This window comes from Panthera pardus, unplaced genomic scaffold (assembly GCF_024362965.1).
Source record: "Panthera pardus isolate Hobbes unplaced genomic scaffold, ASM2436296v1 HiC_scaffold_24, whole genome shotgun sequence".
NCBI lineage: Eukaryota > Metazoa > Chordata > Mammalia > Carnivora > Felidae > Panthera > Panthera pardus.
Window position 1 is genome coordinate 4,721,980 of NW_026526810.1, and position 21,055 is coordinate 4,743,034.

General features: G+C 49.3%; 1 protein-coding gene across 1 annotated transcript in view; it reads right to left on the reverse strand.

The window, feature by feature from the left end:
• Positions 1-5,234, reverse strand: part of RGMA (repulsive guidance molecule BMP co-receptor a) — a 47,262-nt gene extending 42,028 nt beyond the window's left edge. The window contains exon 1 of the mRNA XM_019460159.2: positions 4,924-5,234. Coding sequence (XP_019315704.1) covers positions 4,924-4,937 — 14 coding nt within the window. The 5' untranslated portion in view covers positions 4,938-5,234. The remainder of the gene's footprint in view (positions 1-4,923) is intronic.
• Between the last annotated feature and the right edge of the window lie 15,821 nt (positions 5,235-21,055).

The following is a 21,055-nucleotide window of genomic DNA, read 5'->3' on the forward strand; positions in this document are numbered from 1 at the left end:
GGTACAGATCAGTGAAACGTATCAAAAACTAGCAGGAGACTGAACTCTGAGGTAGAGCGTCTGCGTTGTGGCCGACAAGGCTCACCACGAACGTTCAGGAGGCCACCGGGGCAAGTCGTTGTACGTTTGTGCGTTTCCACCTAATCTCGTTTCAAAAAGTCATCAGGGAGAGAAGTCCTCACAACTCCAAAAGAGGATGAAAAAAATAGTCTGTGTCCATCTTCAGAGGAACAGCATACTAAGAATAAAATAACCGTACTGAGACTCTTATCGAGGACTTGGCCAGAGTATCTCTGCTCACGAGGGCACAAGAGCTGAGCATTACCAGGAAACGAGCCAAAATGTTGCTGTCAACCAGGCAAAGACCCGGAGTGGGAGAGTTCCCGAAGATGGAAAAATGAAACATACAAAGTGGCAGCCACAAGGGCTGGTAATTACTAAGCAAGGCCTCACAGATGCAAATCAGTAAGTTTTAGGGCATTTTTCACTCCTATCTGCTGATCTCTGCTATGCCCCGTGGAGGACACAGAATCTACAGGAATTGGCCTTGGTCTACCAGACAGATGACAGAAGCTTTTGTTTTCAAGTTTTTGCCAGATTTCCAGACTCTGGCAAATCTAGTGTCTTGATTCTAGAAAGTTCTTCACCTCGTGGTGTTGCTTTTTTTTTTTTTTTTAAATTTTTTTTTTTTCAACGTTTTTTATTTATTTTTGGGACAGAGAGAGACAGAGCATGAACGGGGGAGGGGCAGAGAGAGAGGGAGACACAGAATCAGAAACAGGCTCCAGGCTCCGAGCCATCAGCCCAGAGCCTGACGCGGGGCTCGAACTCACGGACCGCGAGATCATGACCTGGCTGAAGTCGGACGCTTAACCGACTGCGCCACCCAGGCGCCCCTCGTGGTGTTGCTTTAAACAAACAACTGGAGAACACGAAGTAAACTCAAGCAGTAGTTCTGTAATTTTTTTCTGCATAAACAGTGTTTGCTACACTTGAGTTCTTTACTGTAGTAATCTGGATATAATTTTATAGGTCAAGTAAGTACGTAGGGCATTTTTACATCCATCAAGTAGAAGTGCCTTGAAATTTTTTAAATGAGGCTATAAAAGATATTTGCATTTGCTTTGTTAATTTCTGCCCAAGTTTCAAAATTTCTTCTTCTTGCTGCCCTGAGAATTATAAAAGATTTCACATCTCACTCAGTAGGCATTCTTGCCTCGACCCCTAGGCTCTAATATGATACTGCATTTTTTTCCCTGTAAAGTTTATTTATTTTGAGAGAGAGAATGAGAGAGAGAGAGAGAGAGAGAGAGCACGTGAGTGGGGAGGGGCAGAGAGAGAGGGGGACAGAGGATATGAAGCAGGCTCCGGGCTCTGAGATATCAGCACAGAGCCCAACGCGGGGGTCGAACCCATGAACCATGAGATCATGACCTGAGCGGAAGTCGGACACTTAACTGACTGAGCCACCCAGGCATCCTGATGCTGCGTTTTCTACTCATAGGGTCACACCTGGCTAAGAAACCGGGGATCCTTTTAAAAGATGTTTATTTGTCACCAAGGAGATCGACTTCTGCCTGACCATGTATGCACACTCAGGTGAGACAGTCCTTAGTTTTTCCACTGAAAGGAAAAGAGGCTGAAAATGCACTGCCGTTGGGTCAAAATTAGGAAAACAGGAGTCTGTCTTTTGAATAGGGCTGGATACCAGGCAGGTGGGAGAGTCTGGAGCCTTCCTTCTTCGGGTTAAATTTATGTTAAGTCTGTTGAATGAATAAATGATGCATGTTGTTTGAAAACCCAAGCCATCCTCCGAAAGAGCCACAGAAACACCACTGATGCTGAAAAGTTATTTGAACTTACCTTTGGGTTATTATAAGTCAGGTTCTAGAACAATGATCTTTATGGAGTAGTGCCTTTTCATTTCACAGAACTAACAGATTCACGTGAGCCTGCACTGGTTTCTGGTAATCCTAGTTTGTTTATGTTCGGTTTCACTTGGGGATATCCAATCTTCCCTGGATGGCAGACTTCTCAAGAGATCGGTGATCATACCTCCTGAGGCATGACTGAATTTGGGGACCACACGTGGGAAAAGCAAATGCTTGAATTTAATTCATTTGGCAGCAAGGTTGAAGGGAAAAAAGCACTTTAAACCCACAGAACCTGGGCTATACTTCTCTGGACATCCATTTCTCTAGCGAGATCTAGACGCCATCACTGGTCTGGTGAGCATCACTACAACAATGACTGGAAAAAACTTCCTGTCCCAATGTCAGGGATGCTCAGTACCTATCATTTTATTCAGCATCTTCATCTAAGAGTTCCTGTATTTGGCCCCACATGGGATGGCTGGCCGAAGGGCTGGGCCAAGGGTCGTATTAAATAGGAGCCTCTGATGGCTCTACTCTGTATGATCACACACACTGGGGAGGCAGCAGTCACACCTTGTAAGGCGTTTCTTAGCAAAGGTCAGAGAAGCCCGCCTTGAATAAGATGCCGGGTCACTGCAAGACCCTTTCTGTCACAAATCTGGTTATTAAATAAACGCCTGCAAAGGGAGAGACAGCATGGGGGGAGGCAGAAACGCCACCTACCACTCTACATGTCTATTTAGAATGTAAGCACCTGTCTTTCACCTGGAAGGGAAAAGGGAGGGGCAGGGCTCTTGTTAAAAGGAATCTGGGAGGTGCTTGGGTGGCTCCCTCGGTTAAGCTTTCGACTTCGGCTCAGGTCACGATCTCATGGTTTGTGGGTTCGAGCCCTGCATCCAGCTCTGTGCTGACAGCTGGGAGCCTGGAGCCTGCTTCAGATTCTGTGTCTCCCTCTCTCTCTGCCCCTCCCCTGCTCATGCTCTGTCTCTCAAAAATAAATAAATGTTAAAAAAAATTCTATCGGGGTGCCTGGGTGGCTCAGTCGGTTAAGTGTCCGACTTTGGCTCAGGTCATGATCTCGCAGTTTGTGAGTTCGAGCCCTGCGTCGGGCTCTGTGCTGACAACGCGGAGCCTGGAGCCTGCTTCGGGTTCTGTGTCTCCTTCGCTCTCTGCCCCTCCCCCACTTGTCCTCTGTCTCTATCAAAAATAAATAAAATGTAAGAAAAAATTTATTTTTATTAAAAACAAAAGGAATCTGGGACCTTCCTCCCCATCACCACCACGAAGAGGATCTCAAGGGGGCAAGGGTCTTCACCGCAGGGGGACCACCGTGCTGTTCTACAAGGAACCAACCTATCCTTTAGAATAGGGAGAAGCCGGCTGGCGTGGCTAATATCCTCTGGCCTGTAAGGTGGCAGCAAAAACGAGCCACAGAGAACGTGGAGCCCGCCTGGGTGTGTGGGTGCTCCACCCAGAGCCTTTGTCCGCTCTGCTGGTCAGGCAGCAAAGTAATTCCCTGTTGTTCCCAGGAGATCATGTCCCTTGTAAAGGGGGCCTGCTTGTCATCTGCTGCAGCAGTGGAACTTTCAGAAGCCCTTTGTATGTGTAAAAAAAAAAAAAATGCTATTCTGGCCTGGTCTGCAAGAGGCCCTTTCCCACTTCTCCTTCAGCTGTCTTCGGTCAATCTCTTTCCTCGGGGTCATGGCTTGAGATTCGCCTGAAAAATCACTCCTCTGTGACGTCCTGGAGAAGAGCAAAGTGCGCGCATGTTTTTTCCCCCCCCTGCGACTGATGCCCGAACAATGGGTGTCCACCTACCGGAAGGTAACATTTTCTGTTTTTGCTGGAGGACCCTAAAGCCAGATGGAGAAGGTGACAGATCTCCTCGAGGTGCCAGCCTGCCACTCGGCACAACCTGTAATTCTGTCCCTTGAGCTTGGCGCACTGAGCTGGGGGTGTCGGGGCGTTCCCGCTCACGCAGACTGTAGACACACGGATAACTAGGATAACCACCCTTCCTGGGAGGGCTCAGCCCGCTCTCTACCTGGCGCTGGAGTCCCGTACTTTGAAAACACCCAACTTCGCGGCGAAAAGGAAGGCGCGGCTTACCATTTCCGCTAGATGGCGCGATTTCCCCTACTCCGCCCTCGAGACACCCGAATTGTAAAATAAATACAACCCAACGCCTTCCGAAACCACAGACATAATAGCAACTCGCAGGCTCCCATTAAAAATCTCAATTTGGGGGAATTGATTCTGCCCCGGAGCAAATCTAATGCAATTACATTAACAGGATGCAATCAAGAATTGCAACTGAGCGCCCCTCCCCGCCCCCCGCTCCAACACACGTCGGTCCTCCCCCTAAATACACCTGTCCCCCTGTTTCAGCTAGTTCTCCCGCGTGAGCCACGGCTCGAGCCGGGCGCGGAATCGTCTCTGTGCCCCGCCCGTCGGGCCCACCCCTCCACTTAGGAACGCCGGGGCCACTCGGGAGTCCGATCCCTTAGCACTGAACCCAAGTCCCGCACCTTCCTGCATACAGATGCTCCCAGTTCAAAGGACCGCTGGGACCCGAGCCCAGAAGGTGCAGCACCGACGCCCCCCCCCCCCCCCCCCCGGGGGCCGGCGCTTGTCCCGCGGCTCTGCAGCTGGCCTAGGCAGCCAGGCGCGGAGCTGGAGGAGGGGGACCCGGGTGAGTCGGGCCAATGGGGGTTCACGGCGGGACATCCCAGGGTGCGCGGGCCGGGCGGTGACCGCGCCGGAGAAAGGGAGCTCCCAGCCCGCGCACGGTGGAAGAGACGCTCGCCGGGTCTGTCCAAGCACGCGCGCTGCCGGCTGCCCGGGGAGAGCATTTTAGGAAAAAAGAGCAAAGACTAAACCACAAAAACTTTACTGCTGCCAAGAGCTAAAGCGATCGAGGCTCAGCAAAGCTCCAACTGTGGACAAGACGGGAGCAAGAAGAGACGCGGGGCTGGAGAGGACCCGCAAGTGCCGGCGGCGCCTCGGGGATGTCAGGGCCGGGTCCGCCCCGCTCCCGGCCCGCGCTTACCTTGGCGGCTGCATGAGCCCCTGCGGCCCGCGGGGGGTGGGGGGGGTGGCGCTGGCGGGGCTGCGGGCGAAGAGGGGGTGCCGGAGCGCAGCTCGCGGGCCCCGGGGCAAGGTGGGAGGGGCTCGGCAGGCGCTGGTCCCCGCCGCCCCGGCCGGCTCAGCACCGGCCCGGGGCGCGCCGCCTGCTCCCGGGCTGCATGCCTGCGAGCGCCTGGAGGAGCCGGCCCGGGAGCCAACCGCTAGCGCTTCCCCAGCCCAGCGGCTCGGGCGGCGCAGCCCGCGCTCGGGAGACAACTGCGGAGTCGGGGCTGCTCGGGCCCGCCCCCTCCCTCGCCCGGCCCCCGCCCGCCGCCGCCGCGCGCGGCGTCGAGAGGTTCGTTTGCGCGCTAGGGGAGGGGGCGGGCCGGGCGCCCCGGGCGCGGGCGGGGGGCGAGCGCGGGCGGGAGAAGAGGTGGGGGCGCGTGCTCGGCTGGCCCCGCCCCGGCAGCGGCCGCACCCTCCGGCACCAGCACCCGCACCCGCACCCGCACCCGCACCCGCTGGGTGGGTGGGGGGTGCGCACGCGGTAAAGTCAAGGCTTGCGGGAATGCACCGGTAAGGGGGGCGCGGGCGGCAAGTGCGGCGACCCTCGAGGCGCCTCCAACTTTCCAAATTTCCCTCGTGGATGCTGCGGAATGCACGTTTTCCACCCTCAGCTCTGTGCTGGTCAGCGGGGGAGTTGCTCTGAGGTTTCTGGAATAGACCGTCACATCCAGAAGAAACGCTTGTCTCTGCGGAGACGCACCTTTGTTCTATTGAGATGTTAGGTTAAGCTTTTTCTTTTAAAAAATGCATACGTATGCATTAAATGTGCAATACACAAACACGTTCTCGTGTACAGTTTTACACCACTCAGGCATATCTAGAGTGAAAAGCGGGCCGTGTCATATCCCCTCCCCACTGCAGCAGCTCCCCAGGGGTAACCTCGCGTCAGCGTGGGCTCCTCCGTGCTTCCTTCCAGTCCCTGCCCTGCGCTCTTACAGGCAAACGCACAGACTGCACGTGGATTCTCACGGGCTTTTCAAAAGGATGTTTCACCCTGCGGCAACGCAGGCACGCACTGGCGAGAACAGCGGTAAATCTCCGGAGGCTTCCGGAGTCCAGGGAGAGACCCTTGCAGTGCAACGGTAAAGAGCCACCCAATCGCCATGTGCGAATCTGAAACCCCAGCTGGGCCATGAAGTCAGCCTCAACACACAGCTCACGCCCAAATTAGCATTGCACGGTTAGAGAGATTTTTGCCAGTGCGTTTCAGACAGGGTTATGACCTTCCCGTTTGTACAGAAAACAAACTGCCTCGGATTTTGATATGTGAACTTGGATTTGCAAAATGAAAAGGTTCCATCCACGTTAAAACACGATCGTTATTTATGCTTGTGGTCTTGAGGGATGTGGTTTTAACTCAATATTCTGCGTTTTATTGGCCAAAGGTATTGAAATAATCTATGGTTGGGATGTAAATAAAATCCATGTGATTTAGCGGGAAGGGATTAGATATTGGGATCGCCGGTTTCTATAATTAGCTCTGGCTGGGCCCCGTTTCTCCCGCTATAAACAGGGGAGTTGTACTCGATGTGGGTGTGCGTGCGCATTTGTGTGCAAATGCGCGCTCCGGCCCTAATAGCCGTTGAAGAACTAATTTCTCCCCACGTTCATCTTTCAGCTCAGCTCCAATATCTCTCCTTTAGGGAAAGGCTCCCCCAGCACCCCACGCGTTTCCTGCCAAACGCTGATCTCACCTATTCCTTAGGGTGACCTTTCCATGAATGTAGGTGTCTCCCACCATACTGTAGGCACCATGAGGGTAGGTCATGATCGCACCCCCAGTGTCCGGCACTTAAGAGGCATGCCACGAGATTCTCTGAATGACTACCACCCAGATAGTGGATTTCTTACCGCTCTTCCAAATCGCTTGGCATCTGCAAAAGATCTGTAAGTGGAAGCATCTCGTTTTTACAAAGAAACCTTCGGAAAGTACCCAGCAGGGTTTTCCCATCTTGGGGGACAAAGAGTTGCCTGTCTGGATGAGGACAGACAATTCTTAGTTCAACCACAGACTCTGGATACAGCCCACAGATATTTACCTTGATGAGCGTAGGCTCCCATGGAGATGACAACGAATATTAATGCTGCTCATTAAGTACTTGATTAAGTTGGAACCATGCGTAGGTAGTTACAAGACACACATGAGCACTCAGAGTTAAATGAGGCCATGGGGTGTGTTTAGGGTGCAAATTAACAAATGTACATGCTTTCCACCAACACTCTAGAAACATTCCTAATATAAAGCTCCAGGGGATGCTTGTCTTTCTTTACTGCCGAGGGCCTGGATTCCTTACAAATATGAACAGGAAACAGGCTAACCTGGGCTCAAGTGTTAAAAAAAAGAAAAAGAAAAAAAAAAAAAGTAAGGCCGTTAAGAAACAAGGGGTAGGGGAAGTGAGTATAGAATGCAGTGCAAGAGTCATGTCTGTATCAGCTCCTCTCTTGTCCCACACGCAGAGTTGCCAAGGGAGAGGTTAAAATCTGGCCTCACATTTGTTTTTGTTATTTTTTTCATGTTTATGTTTTGAGAGAGAGAGAGAGAGCAGGGAAGAGGCAGAGAAAAACAGAGTTACAGAATCCGAAGCAGGCTCCAGGTTCTGAGCTGTCCGCACAGGTATCCTGACTCAGGGCTTGAACTCATGAGCCCTGGCCTCACATTGTTGTAGGCAAACGGGAGAGCTGTGGCTTCCACCCTTTCTTGGCCTCTCTCTCTCTCTCTCTGTCTCTCTCTCTGTCTCTCTCTCTCTTTCTTTTTTTTTTAGGTTAGGGATATGTGCAGTGGCTGGATGTATCTTCAGGCTGCTTCTGGAAGCCCTTACTCCATGGGGAGAGCGTTAGCCTGCCGAGAAGGGCACAGTGATCAGTCCAGCCCTTGGGGCTCCAGCTGGTGGAACGAGGCACCACACCCACTACCAGGGTGTGGGCTGATCTGCTGTCTCTGGCTGTTTCAAATACAGGGTGGCGCCTGCTGGCCTCAAGCACACCCTCAGAAGGTGGATTCCTGGGGAAAGTGATGAAGGATTTCTTCCCAGCTGACAAAACAACGTGGAGTGCATTGGCGGGACCCTTCACTCGGGGCTGGCATCGGGGGCTGTCTCTTTGGATTGGGGGCCACGCCATTATGTCTTTCTGGGTAAAGGTAGGTTCAAAAGGAAAAGAGCAGCTTCAAGGAGGAGTGGGACACGAGCTCTCACAGAAGCTTGTTAGAGGAAGAGGGACAGACTGTCCCCTGCTTGGCCTCGGTGAGACGCCAGGAGGGACTGGGTGCTGGGGACCTGCTTGTTTTGCACTGAAGAAGCTGCACAGGCTGGACGCGTCCCAGGGGCGTGTCTGCTCTTACGATCCCAACCTGCTTGATGTCAGGATGCTGTTGTTTGTGCTCGACCCTGCAGCAGGTGTCCCCTCAGGGAACACAGCCTCTACCCGTAAGCTGCTTGCAGTCCAGGGGCGCCTGGTGGCTCAGTTGGTTAAGCAGCAGACTCTTGATTTCCGCTCAGGTCATGATATCATGGTTCATGAGTTTGAACCTTGCTTCAGGCTCCACACTGACAGCGCGGAGCCTGCTTGGGATTCTCTCTCTTCCTCTCTCTCTGCCCCTCCCCAGCTTGCATGCACGCTCTCTCTCAAAAGAAATAAACTTAAAAAAAAAAAGGCACTTGCAGACCAGTGGGAGAAAGAAAAGAAGGCCAAGAAGGCTTCAGTAGCTGTGTGGCGTGGCGGGGGACGGGGGAGGGTTGGTTTGTGCCTGAGCCGCTCTGTCTGACCTTCTCCCTTCTCATGTAATTCTAGTAAAACCAGTGCTTTCTCAAGTAGGGGTTTAAGCCCAGTCTCCCGGCCTTCCCTTCCAACCAGACGGTGCTCAGAAGCATTTAGGAGTTGACTGTAAGGTAGAGGGGAACAAGAGACAGAAGAAAAGTGCAAATACAATGTCATGAGATTTAGAAGTTAGGTTGGAAGGATGGAGAAAGTCCTTATGGAAGATGTGTCCTTTGAGATGGTCTCTGATGGATGGCTCTGAGTTCGGGGTGTGAACGAATGTCAAGGAGGCTGAGGACTCCAGGCAGAGGAATCACATGAAAAAGGCATGGAGATAGCAAGAGGTGGGCAAGTTCAATAAGGAGGGAGTGATGAAGTCTGGTTGGAATGTGGGTGCTGGAGGAGAGATGTGATTGAGAAGACAGGTTAGCGCCATATGGTGGAAAATCTTGGTTGCAGAATGAGCAACAGGGAGCCATCGAAGGTTATTGAGCGGGGTGGGGGGAATGACGTAAATGAAGCTGCACTTTCAGTAGGCCAATGGAAGATGGTTTGGAGAAACAGGAGGTGGAGACCAGCTAGAAGACGCTAATAATCTTGGCATGATGTTATCGAGAGCATGACTCAAGGGGCTAAGGACACATATGGAAGCAGTGGCTGATTGAACACCTGGCTGCTTCATCGGGAGATGGAGGGGTATCGAGGTGCTGGGGACGGTGAGGGCTCAGTGCAGAGGCTGGGGAGTCATGAGGAGAAGCTTGGAAGGAGTGGGGGTGATGGCCATCATACCAACCATCATGGTCTCAGCATGGGGGGAGGGGAGCCTCAAAACTGTACGGAGGAAATTACTTGCTTTTCCATATTTGATATTATGTACATCTGTTTAAGCTAAAAACCCAGTACCTGTGCCCATTACAAAAAAGACCGAATTAATCCATTGTCTCTCTTTAGCCTCTTTCCCAGACACCAGCCATTTGTTTTCTAATGGTGAGGACCATAATGAAGGCAAAAGCATGATTTTTGTTTTGTTTTGATTTTGTTTGTGAATGATCAGCTTCAGGAGTAGAAGGCAAACAGGGCTTTCCCTCATTGTTGTTCATGAATTTGGACAACAAAATAAGGTGACTGGAAAGCAGACTTTTCCATGAGGCCTTGACTGTGCTTTGCTGCCTGGTTTAGCCACGAGGATACTTGGAAGGTTTGGGCAGCCACAGCTGCAGGACAACGCTGGGATGTGGTCAGTGAGCATATGTTCCTGCCCCACAACAGCACCCACAGAAGCCCGTCCTTGACAATTTAGAAACCTTGAGGCCAGCTGGCATGCCGTGTTCCTTCATGGCGACTTGGCAAAGGGGCCAGGCTTGCTGAGTTCCTTATCTCGAGGCAGGATGAGCTTGGGTTTTGTTTTGCGGTCATTTCCCGAGGGCCGAGCCTGCCAGAACATTCTATCTGTGTTATGGATGCCTCCTTAGTCCCCATGACACTCTGTGAGGTGGGTATAAGTACTGATGTTTTATAGGGAACCGAGGTTCAAAGAAGTTAAATGAGTTGATGAGCACAGAGTCGAGTCAGGATTGGGATCCATACCCATCCGAGTCCCAAACCGGTACATTTCCCACCAAGCATGTGGCCCCCCTTTTTCTTACTGTCCTTTCCCCATTTGGACCCTTTGGGAAGAAACTCACTGGCTGACATAAATAAATTCTCATCGTGATCAACCAGGGTTTTTGTCTTGCTCGCTGACTAACCCACCACAATTTTGAAAAGTAAAATGATTCATTAACATTTGAAGACCAGATCCCACGTTCCCCCAAGAGCTGGACTCTCTGGAACGAGCCCAATTCAAAACAAAACAAAACAAACAAACAAACAAACAAACAAACAAAATAACTCTCTTTTCTCTAGCAGATTTAATATTAGAATGCATGACTTTTAAAATTTTGCTTTCAATTGTTGAGCATTTATTAAGAAAGAATACAATACTTCAAATATTTGTTTATAAATAATATGTAAAAAATTTGTTTCTCGTGCATGGCGATGGAGGTCTTATTAATTTTGGTTTCCAACTCAAACTGGGTTTGAAAGGTACTCTTCGGAGAGCATGAGGCATTGACTTGAGTGCACAGACTGGAGAAATTCAGCCATGGACAGAAGTGGGGAAACTCAAGGATCTGTGCGTTTTCTAGAAGTATTGATTGAGGGGCTCAATGACTGTTTAACAAGAGAGGTCGCTGGTATTTAAAATATGTAGATCACGTTGAGGTGATGCATCGGTTAAGGTAAGGCAGGACTGCTGTACAAAGAGACCTGACAGTAGGATCACTTAAAGATTAAAGCTTATATGCTTTCTGTCTCACGGAAAGGTCTGGGTGGGCTTTGCAGGCTGGGGGCAGACTCAGCTCGGTGTGGCCATTCAAGGGCTTCAGCTTCCTTCCAAGTCATTGTTCCACAATCCCCCGAAGCCTTATTGTGATCTGCATAATTGAAGCTGGCTTCCCGCCAAGCCTGGCTTGCTGCCTGCAGGGAGGGGAAAGCGGGTGGAGGAAGCCAGGTTTCTGTTTGCATCGTCATTTCTCCTAATATTTCACTGGAGAAAGGAGCACGTCCACACCTAGCTGCAAGGGAGGCCGGGAAATTAATGTCGGCCGGCAGCCATTGTTCTCCTTTGGGGGAACAGAGGAGCTGAGATTTCAGGGCACAGCTAGCGGTATTTGGTAGTCAGCCAGCAACCGGGGTACATCTTGGTCATCCAGCGTGGCACAGAGGAGGATGTGCCGGCCCTGGACCCTGAAGACCTGGGTTTGAATCCTTGCCGGCAGAGGGGCAGGCTGCCTCACCTCTCTGAGCTTTGCTTGTGTCCAGTGCCGCGGACACAAGCAGTGTCCTTGAAGGGCTCTTGGGAGGATTGGAACCCAGCAGGTGTTCGATGGCCTCAGTCAGGGTTGCGAGAAGTGAAGACCGGCCTGAGGTAGGTTGAGGAAAGGGAGATTTCGTTTATGGGGCAAGGAACCCCACAGAAGCCAAAGGCGGGAGGTAACGATGATCCTTGGGAGGACAGGACTGGCCGTAGAGCTGGGAGCATCCGAGGGGGAACAGGAGGAAAGAGGGGGAAGTCCTTGGAGTCATCCATACGCTAGCAAATACAGTTGGTACTCGCTCCAAAATAAATCCTGACTGCGTCCATTTCTCTCCACATCCACCTCCTGCCTTAAGCCTGGCTTGGATGATTGCAGCGGCTCCAGTGACTGGTGTCCCTGCCTCCATTCTTTGTGCTCTTAAATCCATTCTTCTCACACGGTGGCCAGAGTGACGTTTAGTGACATTAATGAGATCATACCTCCCGCTCGAGCCCTACAATGTCTTCCCATAGCACGTAGAATAAAATCCCAGCTCCTCACCCTGGTTTGTCAAACACCACATGATCCAGCCCCTAGCCCCTCTCTGGCCTCGCCTACCACTCTGCCTCTCTTTCACTTTGCTTTAGCCACAGGTCCTGGCTATATCTAAACATGTCATCTAAAGCTCCATCTTGCCTTAAGACCTTTGCACGAGCTATTTTCTATGTCTGGAACACTCTCCTTGCTTCCTCCTTCTCGTTATTCAGATCTCAGTATAAAATTCAGAAAGATCTTGGGGCGCCTGGGTGGCGCAGTCGGTTAAGCGTCCGACTTCAGCCAGGTCACGATCTCGCGGTCCGTGAGTTCGAGCCCCGCGTCAGGCTCTGGGCTGATGGCTCGGAGCCTGGAGCCTGTTTCAGATTCTGTGTCTCCCTCTCTCTCTGCCCCTCCCCCGTTCATGCTCTGTCTCTCTCTGTCCCAAAAATAAATAAAAAACGTTGAAAAAAAAATTAAAAAAAAAAAATTCAGAAAGATCTCTATTATGTCACCTACTTTATTATTATTATTATTATTTATTTTGGAGAGAGTGTGCATGAGCAGGGGAGAGGGGCAGAGGGAGAGAGAGAGAGAGAGAGAGAGAGAGAGAGAGAGAGAGAGAGAGAATCTTAAGCAGGTTCTGAGCTGTGAGCCAGGAGCCCGACTCAGGGCTCAATGTCACAACCACGGGATCATGACCTGAACTGAAATCAAGAGTCAGATGCTCAAACCAACTGAGCCACCCAGGCCCCCTATGTCACCTACTCTAATCTCCTGTATATCAGTTCTCATACTATAATTGTCTCACCGACTTAGTTATTTTTTGTTATCCAACCCGCAGACACCGCCCCCCCTCGCCCTGGTAAACGCAATCTTTAGAACACCAAGGAACTATCTATCTTGATCTTTGATGCATTCTTCTTGCTTAGTAATATTTATTGATTGAAATAATGGGTTAACCAAAAAAAAAAAAAAATGTAAGCTTACTGTTTTTGAAACTCTTTTACAACTTAACAACTTAACTGTTTTCCATTTCAACAAATACACAGCTACCATATCATGTAAGCTTCGTTCCATTACTTAGGTATACCATAGCTGATTTAAACAACTCCCTGTTGTTGGATACTTGGAGAACACCCTTACATAAAGACATCTTGTGTGTTCTTTATTATTTCCTAGAATACATTTGTGCACGTGAAACCATGGAGTCAAAGCAGAGGCATGTTTCTGAGGTTTGCTCTGTAGAGAAAAACTGACTTCCAGAAAGACTGTAATTGTTTCTCTTCCTGCTGTGGGGTCGATTTCCTCCGACCCCAGGAAACAAGATCTATTGTAACATTATTTTGCAGGCAGGATGTACTAAACATGGTAACTCACTGTATCGATTTACATTTTTTAAAAAGTTACCATTGGTAGGGCCCCTGGGTGGCTCGGTTGGTTGGGTGACCGTCCCTTGATTTTGGCTCAGGTCATGTTATGAGTTGGAGCCCCATGTCTGGCTCCATGCTGTCAGCTCAGAGTCTGCTTGGGACCCTCTCTCTTTCTCGGCCCCTCCCCTGTTTGATTTCTCTCCCTGCCCAACCCCCTCAAAAAAAAAAAAAGTCACCAGTGGTGCTAAATATTTTAGATCGGTTTGTCGGCCATTTGCATTTATGTCTTTAGTCTTTTCCTAACGGCCTGTTCATCTCCTTGTTCCCCCTTTTTTTTTTTAATTTTTTTTTTAATGTTTATTTATTTTTTTGAGACAGAGAGAGAGACACAGCATGAACGGGGGAGGGGCAGGGAGAGAGGGAGACACAGAATCGGAAGCAGGCTCCAGGCTCTGAGCCATCAGCCCAGAGCCCGACGCGGGGCTCGAACTCGCAGACCGCGAGATCGTGACCTGAGCTGAAGTCGGACGCTTAACCGACTGAGCCACCCAGGCGCCCCCTTGTTCCCCTTTTAAAAAGAGCTTTGTCTTCATGTATTATTTCCCGGTCGTCAGGTTCCTCCTTCATCCTCAGAAGCACACATTCAGGTGGGCGAATATTTGCAGGGAGAAGGGAAATTGATTCTTGCCACTCACGCCAAGCTCCCAAGGGGCCTTGTCCTTCCTCCCGTTAGAATATAAATTGGACAGTGCCTATGCTCGGAAGGTGCATTTGTGAAAAAAAAGTCAGGTGTGACTAAGAGGCCAGGATTATACAACCCTGGTCACCGGTGCGTCCCCCTTTCAAAGACCTCCAATCCCTTACAAATTGCTTTGGAGTGACGATGGGGCTCCCCGCCTGGTACAAAGCTGGGGTGTCAGCGTCTTTATCAGAACGAAGGCGTCCATTTCTCCATTCTTCAGGTCTGCTGTTGCTCTCCACTGAGCCCCCAAAGTTTTGCAGACCGGTTGGGGGCTAGAGATGCCTTTTGAGGGGGACATTAGGAGTGACTTGGGCCTTACGGTAGGAGGAAAGCAGGTGCACTTCCTTCCATGCTGATGCCGGAGCAGATCACACCACAGTGCTGGCCCCCCTCTCGGGACAGGCCTCTATCTCCACCGAGACGGAATCAGAAGCTTCAGACTTAAGCCGACCTTGGAAACCCACACTGGTGGGCGGTGAGCGGTGGGTAAGGAATGGGCATCACGTTTTGGTCACTAGTCTTTCATGTTTCTGCTCTTTCTCCAGGGAGGGGATGACTTTCGGGGGAGTTGATTCATTCTTATGTACATTTCCTGGAGAAGTTCACAGCAGAACTTCGGGCCCTCAAGCCCACTCATCATCTTTGCTAGACGGAGATGTAGCCTAGGTCCCCACACGTTGCCAAGGGAGGGGGCTGGTACCCCAAATTAGGACTTCTCCAACAGTGGTTGGCTTTTTCAGAAAGCTCCAGGTTCATTGTTAACTCACAGGCTCTTCGTTACTCTGAGAGTTTCTCTTTCTGCACATGTGGGCATGCATGTATGTGCATGAGTTAAAGCATTCCTCCTCCTCCTCCTCCTCCTCCCCTCCCCTCCCCTCCTCCTGCCCCTCCTCCTCCTCCCCCTCCTCCTCTGCCGCCTTCTTCTTCTTCTTTTTCTTCTTCTTCTTCTCCTTTGCCTTCTCCTCCTCCTCCTCCTCCTCCTCCTCCTTCTTCTTCTTCTTCTTCTTCTTCTTCTTCTTCTTCTTCTTCTTCTTCTTCTTCTCCTCCTCCTCCTCCTCCTCCTCCTCCTCCTCCTTCTTCTTCTCCTTCTCCTTCTCCTTCTCCTTCTCCTTCCCCTCCTCCTCCTCCTCCTCCTCCTTCTTCTTCTTCTTCTTCTTCTTCTTCTTCTTCTTCTTCTTCTTCTGTTTATTCAACAAGCATTTATTGTGCACATTAACATGGCAGACACGATTCCAGGCACTAGAACACAAGCTGGAAATAAGCCAAGGTCCCCAGGAGATATGCTAGACAAAAAAGCAAATACTTGGGGCGCCTGGGTGGTGCAGTCGGTTAAGTGTCCGACTTCAGCCAGGTCACGATCTCGCGGTCCGTGAGTTCGAGCCCCGCGTCAGGCTCTGGGCTGATGGCTCGGAGCCTGGAGCCTGTTTCCGATTCTGTGTCTCCCTCTCTCTCTGCCCCTCCCCCGTTCATGCTCTGTCTCTCTCTGTCCCAAAAATAAATAAAAAACGTTGAAAAAAAAATTAAAAAAAAAAAAACAAATACTCTCAGATAGTTTTAATTGCCAGGAAAGTGTTAAAAGACAAAATTCAAGTAAATCTGAAGATCTAATTGGTAAAGCATTCCTTCTGAAAAAGTGCTAGTAGAAAGTGGTTCTTTTAAAAATATCCTTTCTTGGCACAATCAAAAGTTAGCAAATGTGTATATATTTCTTCATGTTTAAAAAAAAAAAATCTGTGAACTCCCCAAATCATTGGATCTACTGATTTCAGTAATGGGATCTCCATGTCATTGTGGCTGTGACATTCTGTTTTGATGGGAAGCCTGGGGGGCCTTTCTGCAGTGAGCCCCCAAATAATGACACCAACTCACGTCAGACGCTAGGAAGGTCTCTTCCTTACCCCCAGTGGGGCATAGGCCTCCCCTGGCATCACTCCAAGGAGGGGGCAGTGCTGCTAAACTCAGGTGGGCCTCCCTAGACCCACAGCTGTGGGAGATGGTACAGGGTGAGGCGGTGGCAATGGGAGGTCCTTTGATCACAGGCCTGAGAAGATTCTGGAAGGAAAATCAAGGATGCAAAATGAGGGCAGTATCTCCTCAATTACCATTTCTCTCTCTTTCCTTTCCTACCTCCCAGCTTCCTCGGATGGCTTCATTTTAGGAATCTCGGGGCCTCCAGGGAAATTATTTAAAGGGCCGTTTTCTGCAGCGGAAGTTAACTTGCCTGTTTTTAAATAGCCAGGGTCTGGACATTGGGTTTTTTAATTTTAGAAAACTCCAAAAATAAGGCAAAAGGATAAATCTAAGGAAAACGAAGCTTCACGATTTTTCCTGTGGTTGGAAAAAGCACGATTGGGCTCTCGGAGCTCAGAGCTGGGAAACATACACAGTCAATTAAGTGATGCAGAGTGATGGCGGGCAGGGGGCCCAGGTCCCTGTGTCCTCATCTTTGCTGATTCTCAGTGCAGGAGACTTGGGGGTATTATTACGAGGTAAGAGGCCAGGCTCATATTCCTGGGAGAACAGTTCCCTCTGGTCTGCAGGAAGGTCCTGGATTTGACCTACGGTTTCTGTGCCACAAAGGAACGGTGACTGCAATTCAGTCATAGAACAGGCCAAGCCTGCTCTTCCTTCCCTCTCTCCCTCCCTCCCAAGAATAACCTCAATTTCCTTGGAATTATATTCAGGGAGCCATCTTGTAAGATACCAGAGGCAAGGCTGGAATCCACATTCATACCCCACTGTGTGCTGTGTTAGATGTTGAAAGGCGTAGCTGGGTGCTTCCCAGTGGCACGGCGTCCTTGGGAGGCCCCGTGGTTTGCATTTCTGCCCATCTTGGGGCTTCGCTTGGTTTCATATTCCAGAGCTGGGGATGGAGGTAGGGTTGGGGTGCGGGTGTTGTACATTTGGAGAGCAGAAGGGCTTAGAAAATGTAATTTTGTAATCTTCGTAAAGGGAGCAAAGGAGATCTCATAGGAGTGCTGACCACACTGGGGTGCACAGTCAGCGCTGTCTGCCCCAGAGGGCCGGGGCCCAGTGATGGATGCCCCGTGGAGGGGGTCCAGGCACAGCTTGGGGGGGTTAGAGGGGATCAGCCCTTGGGCTGGTGGGAAGGAGATTCTCAAATTCAGCGGGAAGAACTGCAGCCACCTGTTACCTGCAGAGGAATTGGTTGGGGGTGGGGGGACCCGGGGGCAGGCGGAAGGCAGGGAATCTCCCAGGAAGACAGCAGGTGGAAGAGTGCCTTCAGTGAAAGAATATCCGGGGGACCCGAGAGCCGGCACTTAAGCCCGACAGACACCCCTCGTCCCTGGGAAGACGAGCTAGCCAGAAGTCAGGGCCACTTCTAGACGGTGAACCATTCTGCACGCTTTTACAGGCATTTGGCTGCTTTTATTATCTGATTGAAAGGTAATCATTATGGGAAAATCTGAAAATCAACACCTTTAAACGGGTTTGGGAAATAATAAGCAAATCTATGCATAACTGCAAAATAGCAGGTAGGTGTGTGAGTGTGTCCCGTGCTTTGGAAAATGCTTGGTGTGCGTGTGGATGGGCGGGTCCTTTGCAGCTGTCTTCAGACTCCGTTTTCGAAAAAAATTGATAACGTTTGAACGTGTACATGTTTTAAAATTTATTTTGGTGTGGTGAAATATACATACCATGAAATTTACCACTGTAACCGTTTTTCAGTGGACAGTTCTGGGGCATTAAGTACGTTCACGTTGTTGTGCACTGTCCCCACTGTCCATCCAGACCTTATGCATCTTCCCCAACTCACTCTGTACCCATTAAATACTAAGCTCCCCTTCTCCCTTCCCCCATCCATTTGAAAAAAACACCGAACCCTCCTGAGCATCGCATCACCCACAGCTCCTCCTCTGTCAGTGTCCCTGAGCTGGCAGGGCCCATGTGCCGCGGTCCTGGGAACCCTGTCGTGGCCTCTCAAGCCCCTGGGGCCTCTGTCGATGTTATCCCCTTGTTGGGATACCCTGCAGATTCTGTTTCAGCGTCCTTCCAAGGACTGGGAGGGGACAAATGTGTTCCCATGGCCATACGTTTTTGCAAATTTGCAAAAATCAAATATTATAGCTGCAATGAGGAGTCACCTCGGGTATTTCCTTCCCTTGTCACCCGCTGCCCCTGCCTAAAGGTGTTGTATCTGTTACAGGTTTTCTTTTCAGGTTGGCCGAGCTTGCATTTTTCTTTCGAGAGTGTGAGTGTGATGAGGATGTCTGTCCAAGGCGAAGCTGTTCGAGTCTTGCAGTGTGGAATGTGTTAAGGCCTCTAGAATATATTTTTGAACACTTGGAAGAGGAGACTGAACATAAACGAGGGGCATAAAGCTTACTTGAAAAGTTGATAAACTTTAAATACGCTTTTTTCTTAGAATTTGGAAAGGTGGTTTGGAACATTTCAATAAAAAGTGAGAGATCACAGACTTCCTAGTTTGGGTGAAAGTGAACCTATTGTGTCATCTTTAAATTTATTTATTAAAGAACCAAGAGCAGCATAACTTCCAGGGAAATGAGATCCCCATGTTGTACGCCCAAAACTAACCTAACGTCGTGTGTCAACTCTGCTCAAATAAACAAAGAAAAATAATGCAAAACCAAACAAAAAAAGGACTGAGAGCAAATTCAGGTAAACTTAATGGATTATATGCAAAATGTGGTAAAAAACAACAACAACAACCCACAATGAAAGCAATAGAAATCATCCTGACGGTAAAAAATTGTAAAACTTAGGGCACATGGGTGGCTCGTCAGTTAAACTTCCACCTGTTGATTTCGGCTCAGGTCATGATCTCACCGCCCGGTGACACGGAGCCCTGAGTTGGGCTCTGCGCTGCCAGTGCGAAGCCTGCTTGGGATTCTCTCTCTCTCCCTCTCTCTCTGCCCCTCTCCTGCTCGTGCATGTGTATTGGCTCTCTAATAAATAAATATTAAAAAAATAAAATAAAAAATTGTAAAGCTTTTTAAAAGATATGTCAAGGCAGAAATACATTAAGAGAGATTCTGTTTCTTTCCTTTCCTTTCCTTTCCTTTCCTTTCCTTTCCTTTCCTTTCCTTTCCTTTCCTTTCCTTTCCTTTCCTTTCTTTCCTCTCCTCTCCTCTTTCTTTCTTTCTTTCTTTCTTTCTTTCTTTCTTTCTTTCTTTCACTGGGTACAGTATACTTTATTGATGGTACATGACAAGGTAGGACTCCCCAAGTCCCTCCCCTTCTTCAAGGGGTCTGGGATGGAAAATGGAGGTCGGCAGGTTCTCAGTGTGTTGGGGGATGAATTGGGTCTAGAATTTCCTCCTCTTCCTCTTGCAGGGGCTCATGGTCCGGGAGGTTCTTACTCCGGAGACCATTCTATTTCTAATGGAAGTCATGACTAAGCCCTCAGATTTTTGGGATAATCCAGCTAATTAAGAGGAGCCAGTCATTTGAATACATTGGGCAAGATTTAAGTTTCTTGCTGATTTGCCCCCAAATACATCAACAACACAATTTAAACGTATTTTTAGAAAAGCAATTAAACTTATTTTTAAAAAATGTTTCTTTATTTTTGAAAGAGAGAGAGCATGAGTGAGGGAGGGGCAGAGAGAGAGGGGAACAGATCCAAAGCGGGCTTTGCCTTGACAACAGAGAGCCCAATGTGGGGCTTGAACTCATGATCCGTGAGATCATGACCTGAGCCGAAGTTGGATGCTTAACCTACTGAGCCGCCCAGGCAACCCCATAATTTGAACTTATGCCTGCTGTAAAGAGGGAATCCACAACAAGCTGGCTAATGAGTTTCACCAATTCATAAAATTTGAGGACCACAAGATGAGTCACTGCATAAGAAAACTTGGAACACCCTGAAATCTCACAGCTCATATAGAAACCTTCAGTGCTTTTCTCAGTTTTGACAACAATCCTGAGATTTACATGACCAAGCCAGAAATTAGTGGGAAGTGCAAAGAATTTGTTCTAAACTGTTAAGAATAAAAATAAAATTTCTACCGACCGTGTCAGAGGAAGGACTCCATTATCCATTTTCACTGTAAAAATTATTGCATTGTCATAGGGGGAGGCAATCAAAGAGTGGGTGGGACAAAAAGTAGTGTAGAAGTGGGTTAGGCAGATCCTGAATAAAAAGATTGTGTTTCTCTCTCTCTCTCTTTTAAGATAGTGTAATGTTTGCAGTCGTTGATCAACTTTTAAAAATTTGTGGTGTGGTGTTTTCTTGTTCTAGTAATATGATTCAGTATTCAAAGTAAGTATTCATTTGGGCACCTAATTTTGTGTTCATAATTTTGTATTTTATTTTTTTTTTATTTTTATTAAAAAAAAATTTTTTTTTAACATTTATTTATTTTTGAGACAGAGAGAGACACAGCATGAACGGGGGAGGGGCAGAGAGAGAGGGAGACACAGAATTGGAAGCAAGCTCCAGGCTCTGAGCCATCAGCCCAGAGCCCGACGCGGGGCTCGAACTCGCGGACCGCGAGATCGTGACCTGAGCTGAAGTCGGATGCTCAACCGACTGAGCCACCCAGGCGCCCCCATAATTTTGTATTTTAAAAGACACCCCCACATTACATTAGCTTCAGGCCCTGTAAACCTGGACCTACCCATGCCCCACTTTTTCGCTCACCTGTCTTAGCTGCATAACTGTCAGGCACGTTCTAAGACTCCTGTCTCATATTGCCCCTCCGGATACATTAAAAAACAAACCCCAAAAGGCCTTTGCATATGCTTTTATTTTCCTTACTATAGACAGTATCATCTGATGGACAAGAGCACATACTCAGGCCCCTGCAGCCTGGGTTTGAATTC